The 15,486-nt window shown below is 36.9% G+C and overlaps 1 protein-coding gene across 5 annotated transcripts in view; it reads right to left on the reverse strand.

Moving 5' to 3' along the window:
• Nucleotides 1-15,486, reverse strand: part of SESTD1 (SEC14 and spectrin domain containing 1) — a 155,132-nt gene that overhangs the window by 97,284 nt on the left and 42,362 nt on the right. For 4 of the 5 annotated variants that reach the window (XR_003418773.2, XM_053215390.1, XM_027055383.2 and 1 more), the window contains 2 exons: nt 11,182-11,261; nt 3,920-4,028 (listed from right to left, as the gene is read on the reverse strand). Coding sequence is in view for 3 of the 5 variants with exons in the window: in XM_053215390.1 (XP_053071365.1) it covers nt 3,920-4,028; nt 11,182-11,236 (164 nt within the window). In the remaining 2 variants the exon portion in view is untranslated. Of the gene's footprint in view, nt 1-3,907; nt 4,029-11,181; nt 11,262-15,486 lie in introns of those variants that run through there. The other variant, XM_027055384.2, reaches the window with a different exon arrangement.

The raw sequence follows: 15,486 nt of genomic DNA on the forward strand, positions 1-15,486 counted from the left end.
GGGGTTTTGGGTGGGGAGATGGGCTAAATAGGCAAGAGGCATTAAGAAGGACACTTGTTGGGATAAGCACTGGGTGTTATATAAAGGGGATGAATCACTGGATTCTACTCCTGAAATCATTATTGCACTATATGCCAACTTGGATGTAAATTTAAAAAAAATAAATAAAAATAAAAATAAACGAATTCTCAAGATAAGGATTCAGATTTCTGGTTAATAACAGGCAGGTATATGGAATACTAAATGGAATAAATGAAAAAAAAAAGTAAAATTAAATAAATATATAAAATAGGTATATATCATATGGTATCTCTAGTCATTAAACATAAGCACGAAGTATAGATAAAAAACTGAATAGTTTCTTTTCATTTTTACATAAGTTTTTAAAATCTATTAATATATTCAAAATGTTAATGTGTTCATTGCAAAAGGAGACCACTTTGGGGCATGTCCTGTGAGGATGAGGCCACACAAGCACACTGCTGGAGCTGTCCTCAGACAGTCACAGCTTAGGAGGGGCCAAACTTTAACAGCAGAAAACTGGGAGACAAAGCAGGTCACACAAAAAAATTAAGACATACCACTAAAAAGGACAACTTTCTAGATACATGCTGAGCACAATCTGATAGGGTAAACTTAAAAATAGTTCTGGGATGGGGGCGCCTGGGTGGCTCAGTAGGTTAACTGGCCAACTCCAGCTCAGGTCATGATCTCACGGTCTGTGAGTCTGAGCCCCGCATCGGGCTCTTTGCTGACGGCTCGGAGCCTGGAGCCTGCCTCCAATTCTATGTCTCCCTATCTGTCTCTCCCTCCCCCACTCACACTCTGTCTCTCTCAAAAATAAACAGACATTAAAAAATTAAAAAAAGAAAAAGTTCTGGGATGGAAAGAGGGATGGGTAAATGAACAGACATGTGATCAAGTTCAATTTTGGTTGGAGACTCCTAAGTGATGGCATAATGGTATTTACAATTCTTTAAACTTTCTTGTACATTTGAAATATTTCATAATAAAATGTTGGGGGGATTATAATTTAAAAGCAGTTTTGGGGCGCCTGGGTGGCTCAGTTTAGCGTCCAACTTCAGCCCAGGTCATGATCTCGCGGTTCATGAGTTCAAGCCCTGTGTCAGGCTCTGTGCTGACAGCTCGGAGCCTGGAGCCTGTTTCGGATTCTGTGTCTCCCTCTCTCTCTGCCCCTCCCCAGCTCATGCTCGCACTCTGTCTCTGTCAAAAATAAATAAACGTAAAAAAAATTTTTTTTGATAAATAAATAAATAAAAGCAGTTTTGAGGGGCACCTGGGTGACTCAATCAGTTAAGCATCTGCCTTTGGCTCAGATCATGATCTCATGGTTCATGAGTTCAAACTCCACATCAGGCTCCATGCTGACAGCGTGGAGCCTGCTTTGGTTTCTCTCTCTCTCTCTCTCTCTCTCTCTCTCTCTCTCTCCGCCCCCTCTCTCCTGCACTTCCCCCACTCGTGCGCACACAATCTCTTGCTCTCTCAAAATAAATTTTTAAAAAACATTTAAAAAAATAAATAAAATAAAAGCAGTTTTGAATGGCAGACATTCTGAAGGAGAAAAGTCAGTTTTCAAGACTGCAACCAATAAACTGATCTCCAGATTTGCAATGAAGAGCTCAAAAACACTCTAGTTCTCTAAGGAAATGTCAAGTACTGATACAGAGCTGCCAACTCTGTTTTTAAACACCCAAATTATAGAAGGCTGTTCCAAGAACACAGAAAGTTAACAATTAAGTTTTCACAAATACTTGAGAAGGCCAAAACTTAGCAAAACAATTTTCAAAAATAAAGTATCCAAGTATTTATTTTGCCTTGCTAGAATAAGTTCTTTCATCTTGCTTCAATTCATAACTTGTCTATTAGCCAGCAGGTATTTGTGGATATGCAGAAACTGATTCATAATTTACAGAAGACTATTATGTATATATTTACGTAAGAAAAAGAGAGAGAGAGAGAAATTTTAAAAGTGTAGGCTACTTTTGTCCTCCATTGTACTTGCTGCTTGCACATCCAGAGTGAATAGACAGAGGATGTGAGTCAAACTGCTGGTGCCTTAGCCGGCCTCACCTACCCAGTGCCTCTTACAATAGGGGCATTTTACTGGGCTGAGCATGATTCTAGCATACATAAGCAAGCATTTTCTTATCATAAACTTAATCACTAGCCAAATGTGTCTTCTGGAACTCAGCCTCAGTGACATGTTCCTCAAGTGTCACTGGAGGAAAATCTGCATGTTCATGGAAAAATAGTTTGTATGTCTCTAATTCTAATCCTTCCTTGGGCATTATTCAAGGATAATTTTGACTATCAGTAATTTGTGCGTTACAATGCAACTTCAGAACCTCACCTCACATAAAATACAACTACACTGAACTTTATTCATGTGAAATATGAAGAGCTCTGGATCGGTGTCAGCAAAGGTAGATTCTAGTATCAGCTCTATTACTAACTAGCTGTGTGATCCTGGGCAAGTACCTATAACCTGAGTTTCAATTTCCTCACCTATATAACAAGGCAATTGGTTCAGATGGTCTCTAAGTTCCCTGACCACATATCTATGAAGCATGGATACTTTTTCCAAATTTGTTAGCAGTATGTCTAGCTAGTGTTATTTACCTAGAAGTAATATGTTGTCTAATGGTGAATAACACAAATAGCTATCAGCAGCTCAGAGGACTAGGAAGGTTATCCAATACTAACACGCTGTGAAGTTTGATAATTTTCCTTTCCAGAAAGTAAAAAAAATTGAAAATTTTCACTTGAAGACTATTTCCCCAAAACAGAAAAAATAATCAGCAAGAGAATCATTAAATTATAGACCATTATTGGAAGGAGGTGTAAATAAAGTCAGTTGTTCTAAAATATAGTTTTAACCATGAACTCTAGAAGACAGTTTAAAATGAAATAACCTATTACATAATAGGTTGCAAAATACAGAACCAGAATACAAAGAACTGTTTGCTCTAAAATATTTAAAATTCACTATCTGGACCTTAAAAAGCATTAGATAAAGATGGTTTTGTTTCCTTTGCCACCTCTCTATTTAACAAACAAACAAAAAAAATCTGCTCTCATTCTCATTATTTATAGCAATGGTTTACAAATCTGACTGCACATTAGAATTATCTGGGAAGTTTAAAGGGTTTTTTAAAAACGTCTGATGAGCAGACCTCACAAGTACAATTTGATCGGAATCTCTGGAGAGCATTAGAATCTCCCAGGCATTAGAATTTTGAAAAAAAAAAATCTCCAGGTGAGTCTAACATGCAATCAGACTTCAACCCTCAAATATCACATATGGGAAAGGAAGTTGGGGAGGGAGCTTGTTTTTATTGTTGAAGTGACGGATCAGCTGAAGCAAAAAGGAAAGTTTGTTTTGTCTTCATCCAAGAAATATAGGAATTAAAAATCCAAGGACCTTCAAAGTAAAACAAACATTTTTGGCATTTTTAAAAATAAAAATGTTTTTAAACTGCTAATAGCCTTCCTCAGTATATTAAAACCTACCAATTTATATCTGTAGATATATAGATAGATTATATATACACAGATTTAGATCTATATCTATGGAGTAAAATAGATGTTTAAATAAAAAATACTTTCTACCCAATTCTGTTTTCTCAAGTTGCATGGTATACAGATGCTCAATCTGTGTATTCCTTAAAAGCTGACAGTACGTACATTTTGGAAATCTGTATCACATTATTCAGTGTATTAAGAGCATACAATAATTGTTTTATATGGTGTTGTATCAGAAATGATTAATTCTAGTGTTTTTAATTACAATGTCACTAATAAAAGCGGGTAAGATAGCAATGTGTACCTTAGTAACAGGAATCATTAGTAAATGAATGACAACATATCAAAATTTAAGAAAAGACACCTTTAGAGTCACCTTGGAATGCTGAGTAGGTAGTCTAAGGTAACACTCAGCTCATCCATATTTGTCTGTTCCAAGCATAATGGAATTGTCAGAATGAGGCCACTTCGTCGGTCCTTTCCCCCTATTAAAAGAAAAAGACACAAATATAACATGTAATAGATATTAAAGCACTAAATAAATGTTTGAACCCAATGTTACTAAAACAAAGAGTGTTTATGATAGAAGTAAAAATACTATCTAATAGTTGTTTATCTTATATACTGTAAATGTTTATAGTAGTATAGCAAAATTATACAAATTTGAGAAAAAAGAAAAAAAAATTCGCCCATGAAATCTTCAGTTAAACATAGCAATTATCATTTTGTTCAATTTTCTTCCAGTCTGTTTCTTGATGTAATCAATTCATCGAGCACCTATTGCATGTCTAGCACTATAAGCATTATGAGGAAAATAAATTTCCAATCAACCTAGGAAGAAAAGTTTTATGTCATAAGAAATAAGAGTATAAAATACAAATTCATTGGGTAGGCTGTGTATAAAATACATAAAGTATTACAAAAAAATGACTCAGAAAATGGAGAAAATGATAACAGCTGTGATAAAGGTGCAAAACTTTATAGAAAAGACTTAAGAAGAATGGGTAGAATTTATTAGCTAAGCTAAAAGAGCATTAGAGTAATCTGTGACCAAGAATGGTCTGAGTTAACTCACAGAGGTCAGACAGGCATTCTGCGTTCACAAGGAGAAAAGTCCCGCCAGCTGAGAAGAGCACATGGGACCTGGATATAGAAGCATGAAAGCCAGGCAGCAGAACACACTCCCATTTCATGTACATGCAAGTCCTCTTCAATTTTCCATCAACATTAAAATCTAGCTAATACTGGGGCTCCTGGGTGGCTCAGTCAGTGAAGTGACCAACTTTGACTCAGGTCATGTTCTCACGGTTCGTGGTTTCGAGCCCCACGTTGTGCTCTGTGCTGACGGCTCAGAGCATGGAGCCTGCTTCGGATTTTGTTTTTTCCCTCTCTCTCTGCACCTCCCCTGCTCATGCTCACTCACTTGCTCTATCACAAAAATAAATAAAACACTAAAAAGGTTTTTTAAAAATCTAAATAATACACATGGCTTCTTTAAAAGTTCCCCATGTGACTTCCACACTGAAGTCCGTTCTCTGACCCCACTGACATTTATGACAATTTCAGAAGCTTAAAAACCAGCAAATACTAAAGGTAAAAACGTCATATGATCGCTAGAAATCTATCAATAAAAACTGAAAGCTGTGAAGTGAAAAAAACAACTCCCGTGAGTGCCATGAGGGCAATTCATGACGTACCTACATAAATGATCTTCTTTTATTAGGTTACCCATATAAATTAACAATACTCAACCAGTTTGTTTAACCTGAATAAATGAAATTTCAAATGGTTCAACTTAATAGATAATCAATAGTGACTTCAACTACTCATGGTTTTGTTCAGGTTTTACTTTTTAAAAACCCATACCCATGAGTATCAAAATGTCTCCCCCAAATGATTTTGGTTTAAAAAGTTTTTCTCTATTATTAAAAACATTTGAAAACTATTGGTTGAACTAAACCAGCCCTACAAGAGATCCTAAGGAGGATCCTGTGAGACAAAGTACCAGAGACATCACTACAAGCATAAAACATACAGACATCACAATGACTCTAAACCCGTATCTTTCTATAATAGCACTGAATGTAAATGGATTAAATGCGCCAACCAAAACACATAGGGTATCAGAATGGATAAAAAAACAAGACCCATCTATTTGCTGTCTACAAGAGACTCATTCTAGATCTGAGGACACCTTTAGATTAAGAGTGAGGGGATGGAGAACTATTTATCATGCTACTGGAAGCCAAAAGAAAGCTGGAGTAGCCATACTTATATCAGACAAACTAGACTTTAAATTAAAGGCTGTAACAAGAGATGAAGAAGGGCATTATATAATAATTACAGGGTCTATCCACCAGGAAGAGCTAACAATTATAAATGTCTATGCACCGAATACTGGAGCCCCCAAATATATAAAACAATTACTCATAAACATAAGCAACCTTATTGATAAGAATGTGGTAATTGCAGGGGACTTTAACACCCCACTTACAGAAACGGATAGATCATCTAGACACATGGTCAATAAAGAAACAAGGGCCCTGAATGATACATTGGATCAGATGGACTTTGACAGATATATTTAGAACTCTGCATCCCAAAGCAACAGAATATACTTTCTTCTCGAGTGCACATGGAACATTCTCCAAGATAGATCATATACTGGGTCACAAAACAGCCCTTCATAAGTTTACAAGAAGTGAAATTATACCATTCATACTTTCAGACCACAATGCTATGAAGCTTGAAATCAACCACAGGAAAAAGTCTGGAAAACCTCCAAAAGCATGGAGGTTAAAGAACACCCTACTAAAGAACGAGTGGGTCAACCAGGCAATTAGAGAAGAAATTAAAAAATATATGGAAACAAACGAAAATGAAAATACAACAATCCAGACGCTTTGGGATGCAGCGAAGGCAGTCCTGAGAGGAAAATACATCGCAATCCAGGCCTATATCAAGAAACAAGAAAAATCCCAAATACAAAATGTAACAGCACACCTAAAGGAACTAGAAGCAGAACAGCAAAGGCAGCCTAAACCCAGCAGAAGAAGAGAAATAATAAAGATCAGAGCAGAAATAAACAATATAGAATCTAAAAAAACGGTAGAGCAGATCAACGAAACCAAGAGTTGTTTTTTTGAAAAAATAAACAAAATTGACAAACCTCTAGCCAGGCTTCTTAAAAAGAAAAGGGAGATGACCCAAATAGATAAAATCATGAATGAAAATGGAATTATTACAACCAATCCCTCAGAGATACAAACAATTATCAGGGAATACTATGAAAAATTATATGCCAACAAATTGGACAACCTGGAAGAAATGGACAAATTCCAAAACACCCACACTCTTCCGAAACTCAATCAGGAGGAAACAGAAAGCTTGAACAGACCCATAACCAGCGAAGAAATTGAATCGGTTATCAAAAATCTCCCAACAAATAAGAGTCCAGGACCAGATGGCTTCCCAAGGGATTCTACCAGACGTTTAAAGCAGAGATAATACCTATCCTTCTCAAGCTATTCCAAGAAATAGAAAAGGAAGGAAAACTTCCAGACTCATTCTATGAACCCAGTATTACTTTGATTCCTAAACCAGACAGAGACCCAGTAAAAAAAGAGAACTACAGGCAAATATCCCTGATGAATATGGATGCAAAAATTCTCAATAAGATACTAGCAAATCGAATTCAACGGCATATAAAAAGAATTATTCACCATGATCAAGTGGGATTCATTCCTGGGATGCAGGGCTGGTTCAACATCCGCAAATCAATCAACGTGATACATCACATTAATAAAAAAAAAGAAAAGAACCATATGATCCTGTCAATCGATGCAGAAAAGGCCTTTGACAAAATCCAGCACCCTTTCTTAATAAAAACCCTTCAGAAAGTCGGGATAGAAGGAACATACTTACACATCATAAAAGCCATTTATGAAAAGCCCACAGCTTACATCATCCTCAATGGGGAAAAACTGAGAGCTTTTTCCCTGAGATCAGGAACACGACAGGGATGCCCACTCTCACCGCTGTTGTTTAACATAGTGCTGGAAGTTCTAGCATCAGCAATCAGACAACAAAAGGAAATCAAAGGCATCAAAATTGGCAAAGATGATGTCCAGCTTTCACTTTTTGCAGATGACATGATATTATACATGGAAAATCCGATAGACTCCACCAAAAGTCTGCTAGAACTGATACATGAATTCTGCAAAGTTGCAGGATACAAAATCAATGTACAGAAATCAGTTGCATTCTTATACACTAACAATGAAGTAACAGAAAGACAAATAAAGAAACTGATCCCATTCACAATTGCACCAAGAAGCATAAAATACCTGGGAATAAATCTAACCAAAGATGTAAAAGATCTGTATGCTAAAAACTATAGAAAGCTTATGAAGGTAGTTGAAGAAGATATAAAGAAATGGAAAGACATTCCCTGCTCATGGATTGGAAGAATAAATATTGTCAAAATGTCAATACTACCCAAAGCTATCTACACATTCAATGCAATCCCAATCAAAATTGCACCAGCATTCTTCTCGAAACTAGAACAGGCAATCCTAAAATTCATATGGAACCACAAAAGGCCCCGAATAGCCAAAGTAATTTTGAAGAAGAAGACCAAAGCAGGAGGCATCACAATCCCAGACTTTAGCCTCTACTACAAAGCTGTCATCATCAAGACAGCATGGTATTGGCACAAAAACAGACACATAGACCAATGGAATAGAATAGAAACCCCAGAACTAGACCCACAAACGTATGGCCAACTCATCTTTGACAAAGCAGGAAAGAACATCCAATGGAAAAAAGACAGTCTCTTTAACAAATGGTGCTGGGAGAACTGGACAGCAACATGCAGAAGGTTGAAACTAGACCACTTTCTCACACCATTCACAAAAATAAATTCAAAATGGATAAAGGACCTGAATGTGAGACAGGAAACCATTAAAACCCTAGAGGAGAAAGCAGGAAAAGACCTCTCTGACCTCAGCCGTAGCAATCTCTTACTCGACACATCCCCAAAGGCAAGGGAATTAAAAGCAAAAATGAATTACTGGGACCTTATGAAGACACAAAGCTTCTGCACAGCAAAGGAAACAACCAACAAAACTAAAAGGCAACCAACGGAATGGGAAAAGATATTTGCAAATGACATATCGGACAAAATATCGGCTAGTATCCAAAATCTATAAAGAGCTCACCAAACTCCACACCCGAAAAACAAATAACCCAGTGAAGAAATGGGCAGAAAACATGAATAGACACTTCTCTAAAGAAGACATCCGGATGGCCAACAGGCACATGAAAAGATGTTCAACGTCGCTCCTTATCAGGGAAATACAAATCAAAACCACACTCAGCTATCACCTCACGCCAGTCAGAGTGGCCAAAATGAACAAATCAGGAGACTATAGATGCCGGAGAGGATGTGGAGAAACGCGAACCCTCTTGCACTGTTGGTGGGAATGCAAATTGGTGCAGCCGCTCTGGAAAGCAGTGTGGAGGTTCCTCAAAAAATTAAAAATAGACCTACCCTATGACCCAGCAATAGCACTGCTAGGAATTTACCCAAGGGATACAGGGGTACTGATGCATAGGGGCACTTGTACCCCAATGTTTATAGCAGCACTCTCAACAATAGCCAAATTGTGGAAAGAGCCTAAATGTCCATCAACGGATGAATGGATAAAGAAATTGTGGTTTATATACACAATGGAATACTACGTGGCAATGAGAAAGAATGAAATATGGCCTTTTGTAGCAACGTGGATGGAACTGGAGAATGTGATGCTAAGTGAAATAAGCCATACAGAGAAAGACAGATACCATATGTTTTCACTCTTATGTGGATCCTGAGAAACTTAACAGAAACCCATGGGGGAGGGGAAGGAAAAAAAAAAAAAAGAGGTTAGACTGGGAGAGACCCAAAGCATAAGAGACTGTTAAAAACTGAGAACTGAGGGTTGATGGGGGGTGGGAGGGAGGGGAGGGTAGGTGATGGGCATTGAGGAGGGCACCTTTTGGGATGAGCACTGGGTGTTGTATGGAAACCAATTTGACAATAAATTTCATATACTGAAAAAAAAAATTATTGGTTGAAATAATTAATGATCAATAGAGGAAGTCTAGAGGGATGGCCTAAGGGAAATTTTCATTTGCTCCTCAAAAATCGCTAAGCTTTATCACTGCATTAAGCCAAATGTGCAAAAAGGTTCATATCTGAACCACAGCATTCTGACCCACTATAGAAATGTCTTCAGAGGACAGGTCTAACACTCAGGACCACACTTAACCTCACACCCTCAAGTTTTCGCTAAGGGACAATAAAATAATCACTAGAGTAAACAAAAAGAGAGAAGCAAAGATGAAAAAGACTTTCAAGGCAGATATGGCCAACCAAGTCAAATGCTGCATAGAGTCGAGTGTCATAAAAATGCAAAAATGCCACTAATAAAAATTATGAAAGAATAATAATATCCATTTTTGGCAACAGTGTAGGCAAATAGGCATTTTCATACACTGTTACAAGAAACAGAAATTCAAACAATATTCTTAGAGTGTTATCTGACAAAACTTAACACAAATTTAAATACCAATTCTCCTTAATACTTCCACTTACGGGAATTGATACTGCTGAACTTGTACAAAGTACACAAACAATGAATAAGAATGTTTCCTGTAATACCATTAATATCAGACAAGAATGGTGAAAATATAAGTGTCAACTGGTAAGTTTTTTTTAAAAAGGAAATACAACAATACTAGTGAAATTCAAGAACTTATTTTACCCTTTATAATATACACTAGAAAAACATGCCAATTTACAGAGGGATACAATACACTTTTTAAAAAGGACATTAGGACATTTATAGCCTAAAGATCAAGACAATTCTGATAGGATCTAAAGTGAAAAAGAAAAGCAAGATGATAAAAAAAATTAAAAAAAAAAAACAAACAAACAACTCAAGTAACCCTTAACAGGCAGGCCACAGCGCCTATTCCCAACCGCATGCAAATTTACTCAATGATCCGTAATTCCAGAAAATCACTATACTCAGTGTACCATGCTACTGCTCTCATACTAACACGGTACCTTGCAGTTTCTCTTTGATTCTTAGCTGATACACGCTTCTGGGTTAATAACTAGAGATAAATGCAAGCTTGTACAACCAAGTTCAAACAGTGCAAAGTGAAAGCGATGCAGCTGATATTTCCTAACTCCGCCAAGTGCACTGAAACTATCTCATGGAAGATGGAAGACAAAAGCTAGGATACAGGATATCATACAAACTAATTCTATATTTCAAAAACAATTACTTCAGTGCTGGCTAGTCAATTATTCTTGGCCAGTATTATTTTATTTTTATATAAAAAGTGAGATATCATGACATCTACCTTGTAGAGGTCATTTTAATCAATTACAGAATAAATACTGGCCTGTCAAGTACCAACAGTGACAGAGATGGCTTGCACAGTTACCCATTCTGATTAAAAGAGGTCTCAAAATATCTCCGAAACAAAACCTTCACAGGAAAATGCAATTCTGTCAAACTTGTCAAAGAAAAAAAGTTTAAACAAATTTATACATCAAACACTTCCAATTTTAAGAAGAAAACATACCTGAAAGGAAGGCAAGCTTTTTCTTCAGAATAGGTAATATTACTGAGGCCTCCATTTTACTCCAGTAAACTTCCTCACTTCTGAAAACAAAGAAAGTTAAAGGTCAACTACAAGATCATAACTATTCTATGAAATACATACTTATGATGGCTTATCCCAGGGTGTCTCAATTTCAGCATTACTGATATTTTGAGTCAGATTATTCCTTCTTTTTTGTAAGAAATGTCCTGTACATTGTATTTGGCAGCATCCCTGGCCTCTTCCCATTAGAATACCAATAGTATCCTCCCTTCTAAGCTCGAACAACCAAAATGTCTCCAGACATTGCCAAATATACTCTGGTAGGTAAAATCACAGCCATTTGAGAATCACTGGCTTAACTGTTTTTTTTCTTTTTTGTTTTTTTTAAGTAGGTTCCACACCCAACGTGAGGCTAGAACTCAGGACCCTCAGATCAAGAGGCACATGCTCTACCAACTGAGCCAGCCAGGCACCCCACTATCTTAACTGTTTTTCAGAGCAGTATTCTTGGGCTAGAACAGTGTCTAACACATAGCAGTAACTGTATAAATTACTGTCGAATAGAGGAATGAACTACTCAATCTTTTCTCTATTGCTCTTATTATACAACTTCCAAATATCTGACTTCAGTTCCACTACTAAATGTCTGTGTCTGATTTCTCACATTTTTGCTTCTTCATATCACACTGTAACACACCTTATGGTCATGTTTACATCAAGACACTTCCTAATACACTGTTTCAGTTTTTGCCCCCACTGTTAACTGTCTCTATCTCTCCACATTCTGAATTTTTTTAATTCTCCAGGAAAAAATTTGCTTAACCCAGTTGATTTTTCCTACCGAGGAATTGGTTTGGTTCCTACCACGTTTACTGTTCTTGGTTTAATTTTCTAGTGTCCACTTGGTCACAGTCAGGGGTTATGGCTAAACACAAAATGGGACTATCCATACAGCAAGGCCTAAGGACAAGACAGCTTCCCTTAAAAGGGAGCTTTAACATGGCAGACACCTGGAGGCTTAGCCAACCCAGTATATTGTTAAAACAGGATTCTGAGGTGAGGACCTTTAACACAAAACAAGAAGATTAAAGGTGCAATTATATTATCCACCTATACTTAATTGCATATCTAAGAGAGTATTCTCCATCACATTTTATCCTTCCTGTCCCACCCCTCCCCACACCCACCATCACAATCTTGTGGCAGTTACTTACAATACCCCATGAATTTGCATTTTATTTAGTTAAGCCATACTCTTGTTTGTAATAGCCTCCTCTTTCTTTTTAAATTGAGATAACTGACATATAGCATTGTAGTAGTTTAGGTGTACAACATGATTCAATATTCATATTTATTGCAAAGTGATCAACACAGTCTAGTTAACATCTGTCACCATACAGTTGCAAAAATTTTTTTTTTCTTGTGAGGAGAATCTTTTTAAGGCCTAGTCTCCTGGAAATGTTCAAATATGCAATACAGTATTATAAACTATAGTCACCACAAAGCATACTTTGTGACTCCACATGAAAGTGTATTACTTATTTGGCAAATAATTGCAATAAACTTATCCCATTTCAGGTACTGTGCTATCAGCTAGAGCTAAAAACTCAAGTCACAGCCCTGCCGTGGGGGAAAATATGTAGTCTTTAAGAAAAAAACCCTCAGATATTAACAAAAAAGAAAAAATGTAGCCTTAAAATTTGTCAAATAATGACTAAGCAAGATTAAAGAAGTGTATTATTTTACAGCTTTTGTGCATACAACTAAAACAATATCACCATTATTTGTACCTCTCTTCAAGGAAAAAATGCTGTCAAACTATATATATTCTTTACAAGTTATATTACTGAATATTTGTTTATAACCCGTTCATTTTTGTTCAGCATCAGCCCCGGCTGAATACAATTGGTAGGAAAAATGATGGAAAAACTCACACTATACATTTCAAATCTGAAACCGGTAGTACTTTATGTTTCCAGATCAGTATCTTGACCTGATCAATCAGTTCCCCAGCCCTACAAAAACCAGACAGCTCAGATTCACATCTATGGTCCCTTCTCTTGTGACCATTGTTTGAGAGACCAGATTTGAAAGCTCAATGATGTCGGGGTTCAGAATGAGTTGCCCCAAGATATGCCCCTTGCACAATTATGTTGAGCTAAAACAGAAGACACAGGAAAAAACTCTGACCTTCCCCCAGCTGCCTAAAATAACTTCGATAAAGGGCCTGCTCCAGGAAGAGAGCTATCACTATAGATAACCACATTCTAATATTAAGTCAAGGGAATAGACAGGGAGGAACTTAAACTTTATTTTTTAAGATTTTATTTTTAAGTAATCTCTACACCTAACATGGGGCTTAAACTCACAACCCCGAAATCAGAGTTGCATGCTCCATCAAGTGAGCCAGCCAGGCACCTGAAGTTTAATCTTTGATCAAATTTTCATATATAGGGATGCCTGGGAGACTCAGTCGATTAAGCATCCAACTTCGGCTCAGGTCACGATCTCGCGGTCTGTGAGTTCGAGGCCTGCATTGGGCTCTGTGCTAACAGCTCAGGGCCTGGAGCCTGCTTTGGATTCTGTGTCTCCCTCTCTCTCTGTGCCTCCCCCGCTCACACTCTTTCTCAAAAGCAAATTAAAAAATTTTTGACATATATGTGTATAATATACATGTATATATATACAATATACATTTAGTTTATATGTATAACATATACATGTGTATGTATATATGATATATATATGTATATATCATATATACATACGTGCTACTATCTTGATTCATGCTAAGGCAACTTTTGCCCACCATTGCTTCTGCAATCATCAGTGCAAATGGCAAGTGATGTAAGAACTGTTATAAAAACAGTTTTGATCTCAGAGACTTGTGCAAGCTGGAAATAAGAGACCTGCTGCTCTAGGACGTCAATGCGATGCTCCCACAAAGGAATTTCAGCCCTGAAGGGGTAATACCGATACAAGCACAACTCAGTCATAGAAACAGAACTGGCTTCCTAATCAGACTTCTCTTTTGGCATGGATGCACAACCACCTGCCTTTGATTCCTTACTATTTTGAGCCTACATTACCATCCTTATCAATTCTGTGAGCTGTAAAATATCCTTCCAATAAATCCCCTTTCTACTTAAGTTAGCTAGAGTAGCCTTCTCATCTAGTCAATGGAGAAACTCGATTGATACAGGAAGCAAAACTCCAATTTAGAGTTGTAGATGGTGTCTGCTTTTTTAAATCTGTTACCATTTATTCTGAATGAAAATGTCCATCAATACTAAGGTTTTCAGCCTTGCTACAATAAAACCCAATTAACCAGTACCCATGAGAAAACATCTGGAATTCCTAGGATCCCACAAGGCCTAAGAAATGACAGCTGCCGCTGACCCTTAAAGTAGCATCTGTGTTATCCAAGGTTTACAAGCCAAGTTATTGATTTTTACACTGAGAAGTACCAAATTTCTCACCATTGTAGTCTCCATATAAAGTGAAAAAGGAAGATGGTCTCAGTTCCCAGTCTAGATGTACTTTCACACACTATGATATCCAGAAGCAATCTTATTTTTTGTCACTGTCTCCTGAGATGAATGCTTTATTCAAACTTTCCATTACTTTACTGAACCACCCCAGCATGACGAAACACTAAATTGTTTTTTTTTTTTTTAAGAACATGTTGAAACTGATGAAGTAGCTTAAAGTAAAGAGAAATACAGTTTTGGGGTATGTAGGTCAATTCAAATGACCTGGTGGATAAAATGTGAAGCGGTCAAGAAATGAAAGCTGTGATGTTTACCTTTCTAGAGTCTCCTTTCCATCAATCTTTCACTGCTGTCACAAGAGAAGAGTAATGAAAAATGATTACTGTACTACTAGCTCCAATTAAAAATAGTTTTTCAAAAGTTATTTTAAAAATGTTTTTAATGTTTATTTATTTTTGAGAGAGAGGGAGAGAGAGCTGGGGAGGGGCAGAGAGGGATACAGATTCTGAAACAGGCTCCATGCTCTGAGCTGTCAGGCTTGAACCCATGAACCATGAGATCATGTCCTGAGCCAAAATTGGACGCTTAACTAACTGAGCCACCCAGAAGCCCCTCAAAAGTTATTTTAGATTTTGCTAGTCATTAGCACAGACATAAATAACAAAAACAAATTTGCCTATCTCTGGTTATCTTATATATCTCACAGATAGTTAAAACAATGAACAAAACACAAAAAAAATAAAGGAAAATCTTCAAAATACAACCATCCACTACCATCACCACAATAAAATGT

Source organism: Acinonyx jubatus, chromosome C1 (genome assembly GCF_027475565.1).
Source record: "Acinonyx jubatus isolate Ajub_Pintada_27869175 chromosome C1, VMU_Ajub_asm_v1.0, whole genome shotgun sequence".
Classification (NCBI taxonomy): Eukaryota; Metazoa; Chordata; class Mammalia; order Carnivora; family Felidae; genus Acinonyx; species Acinonyx jubatus.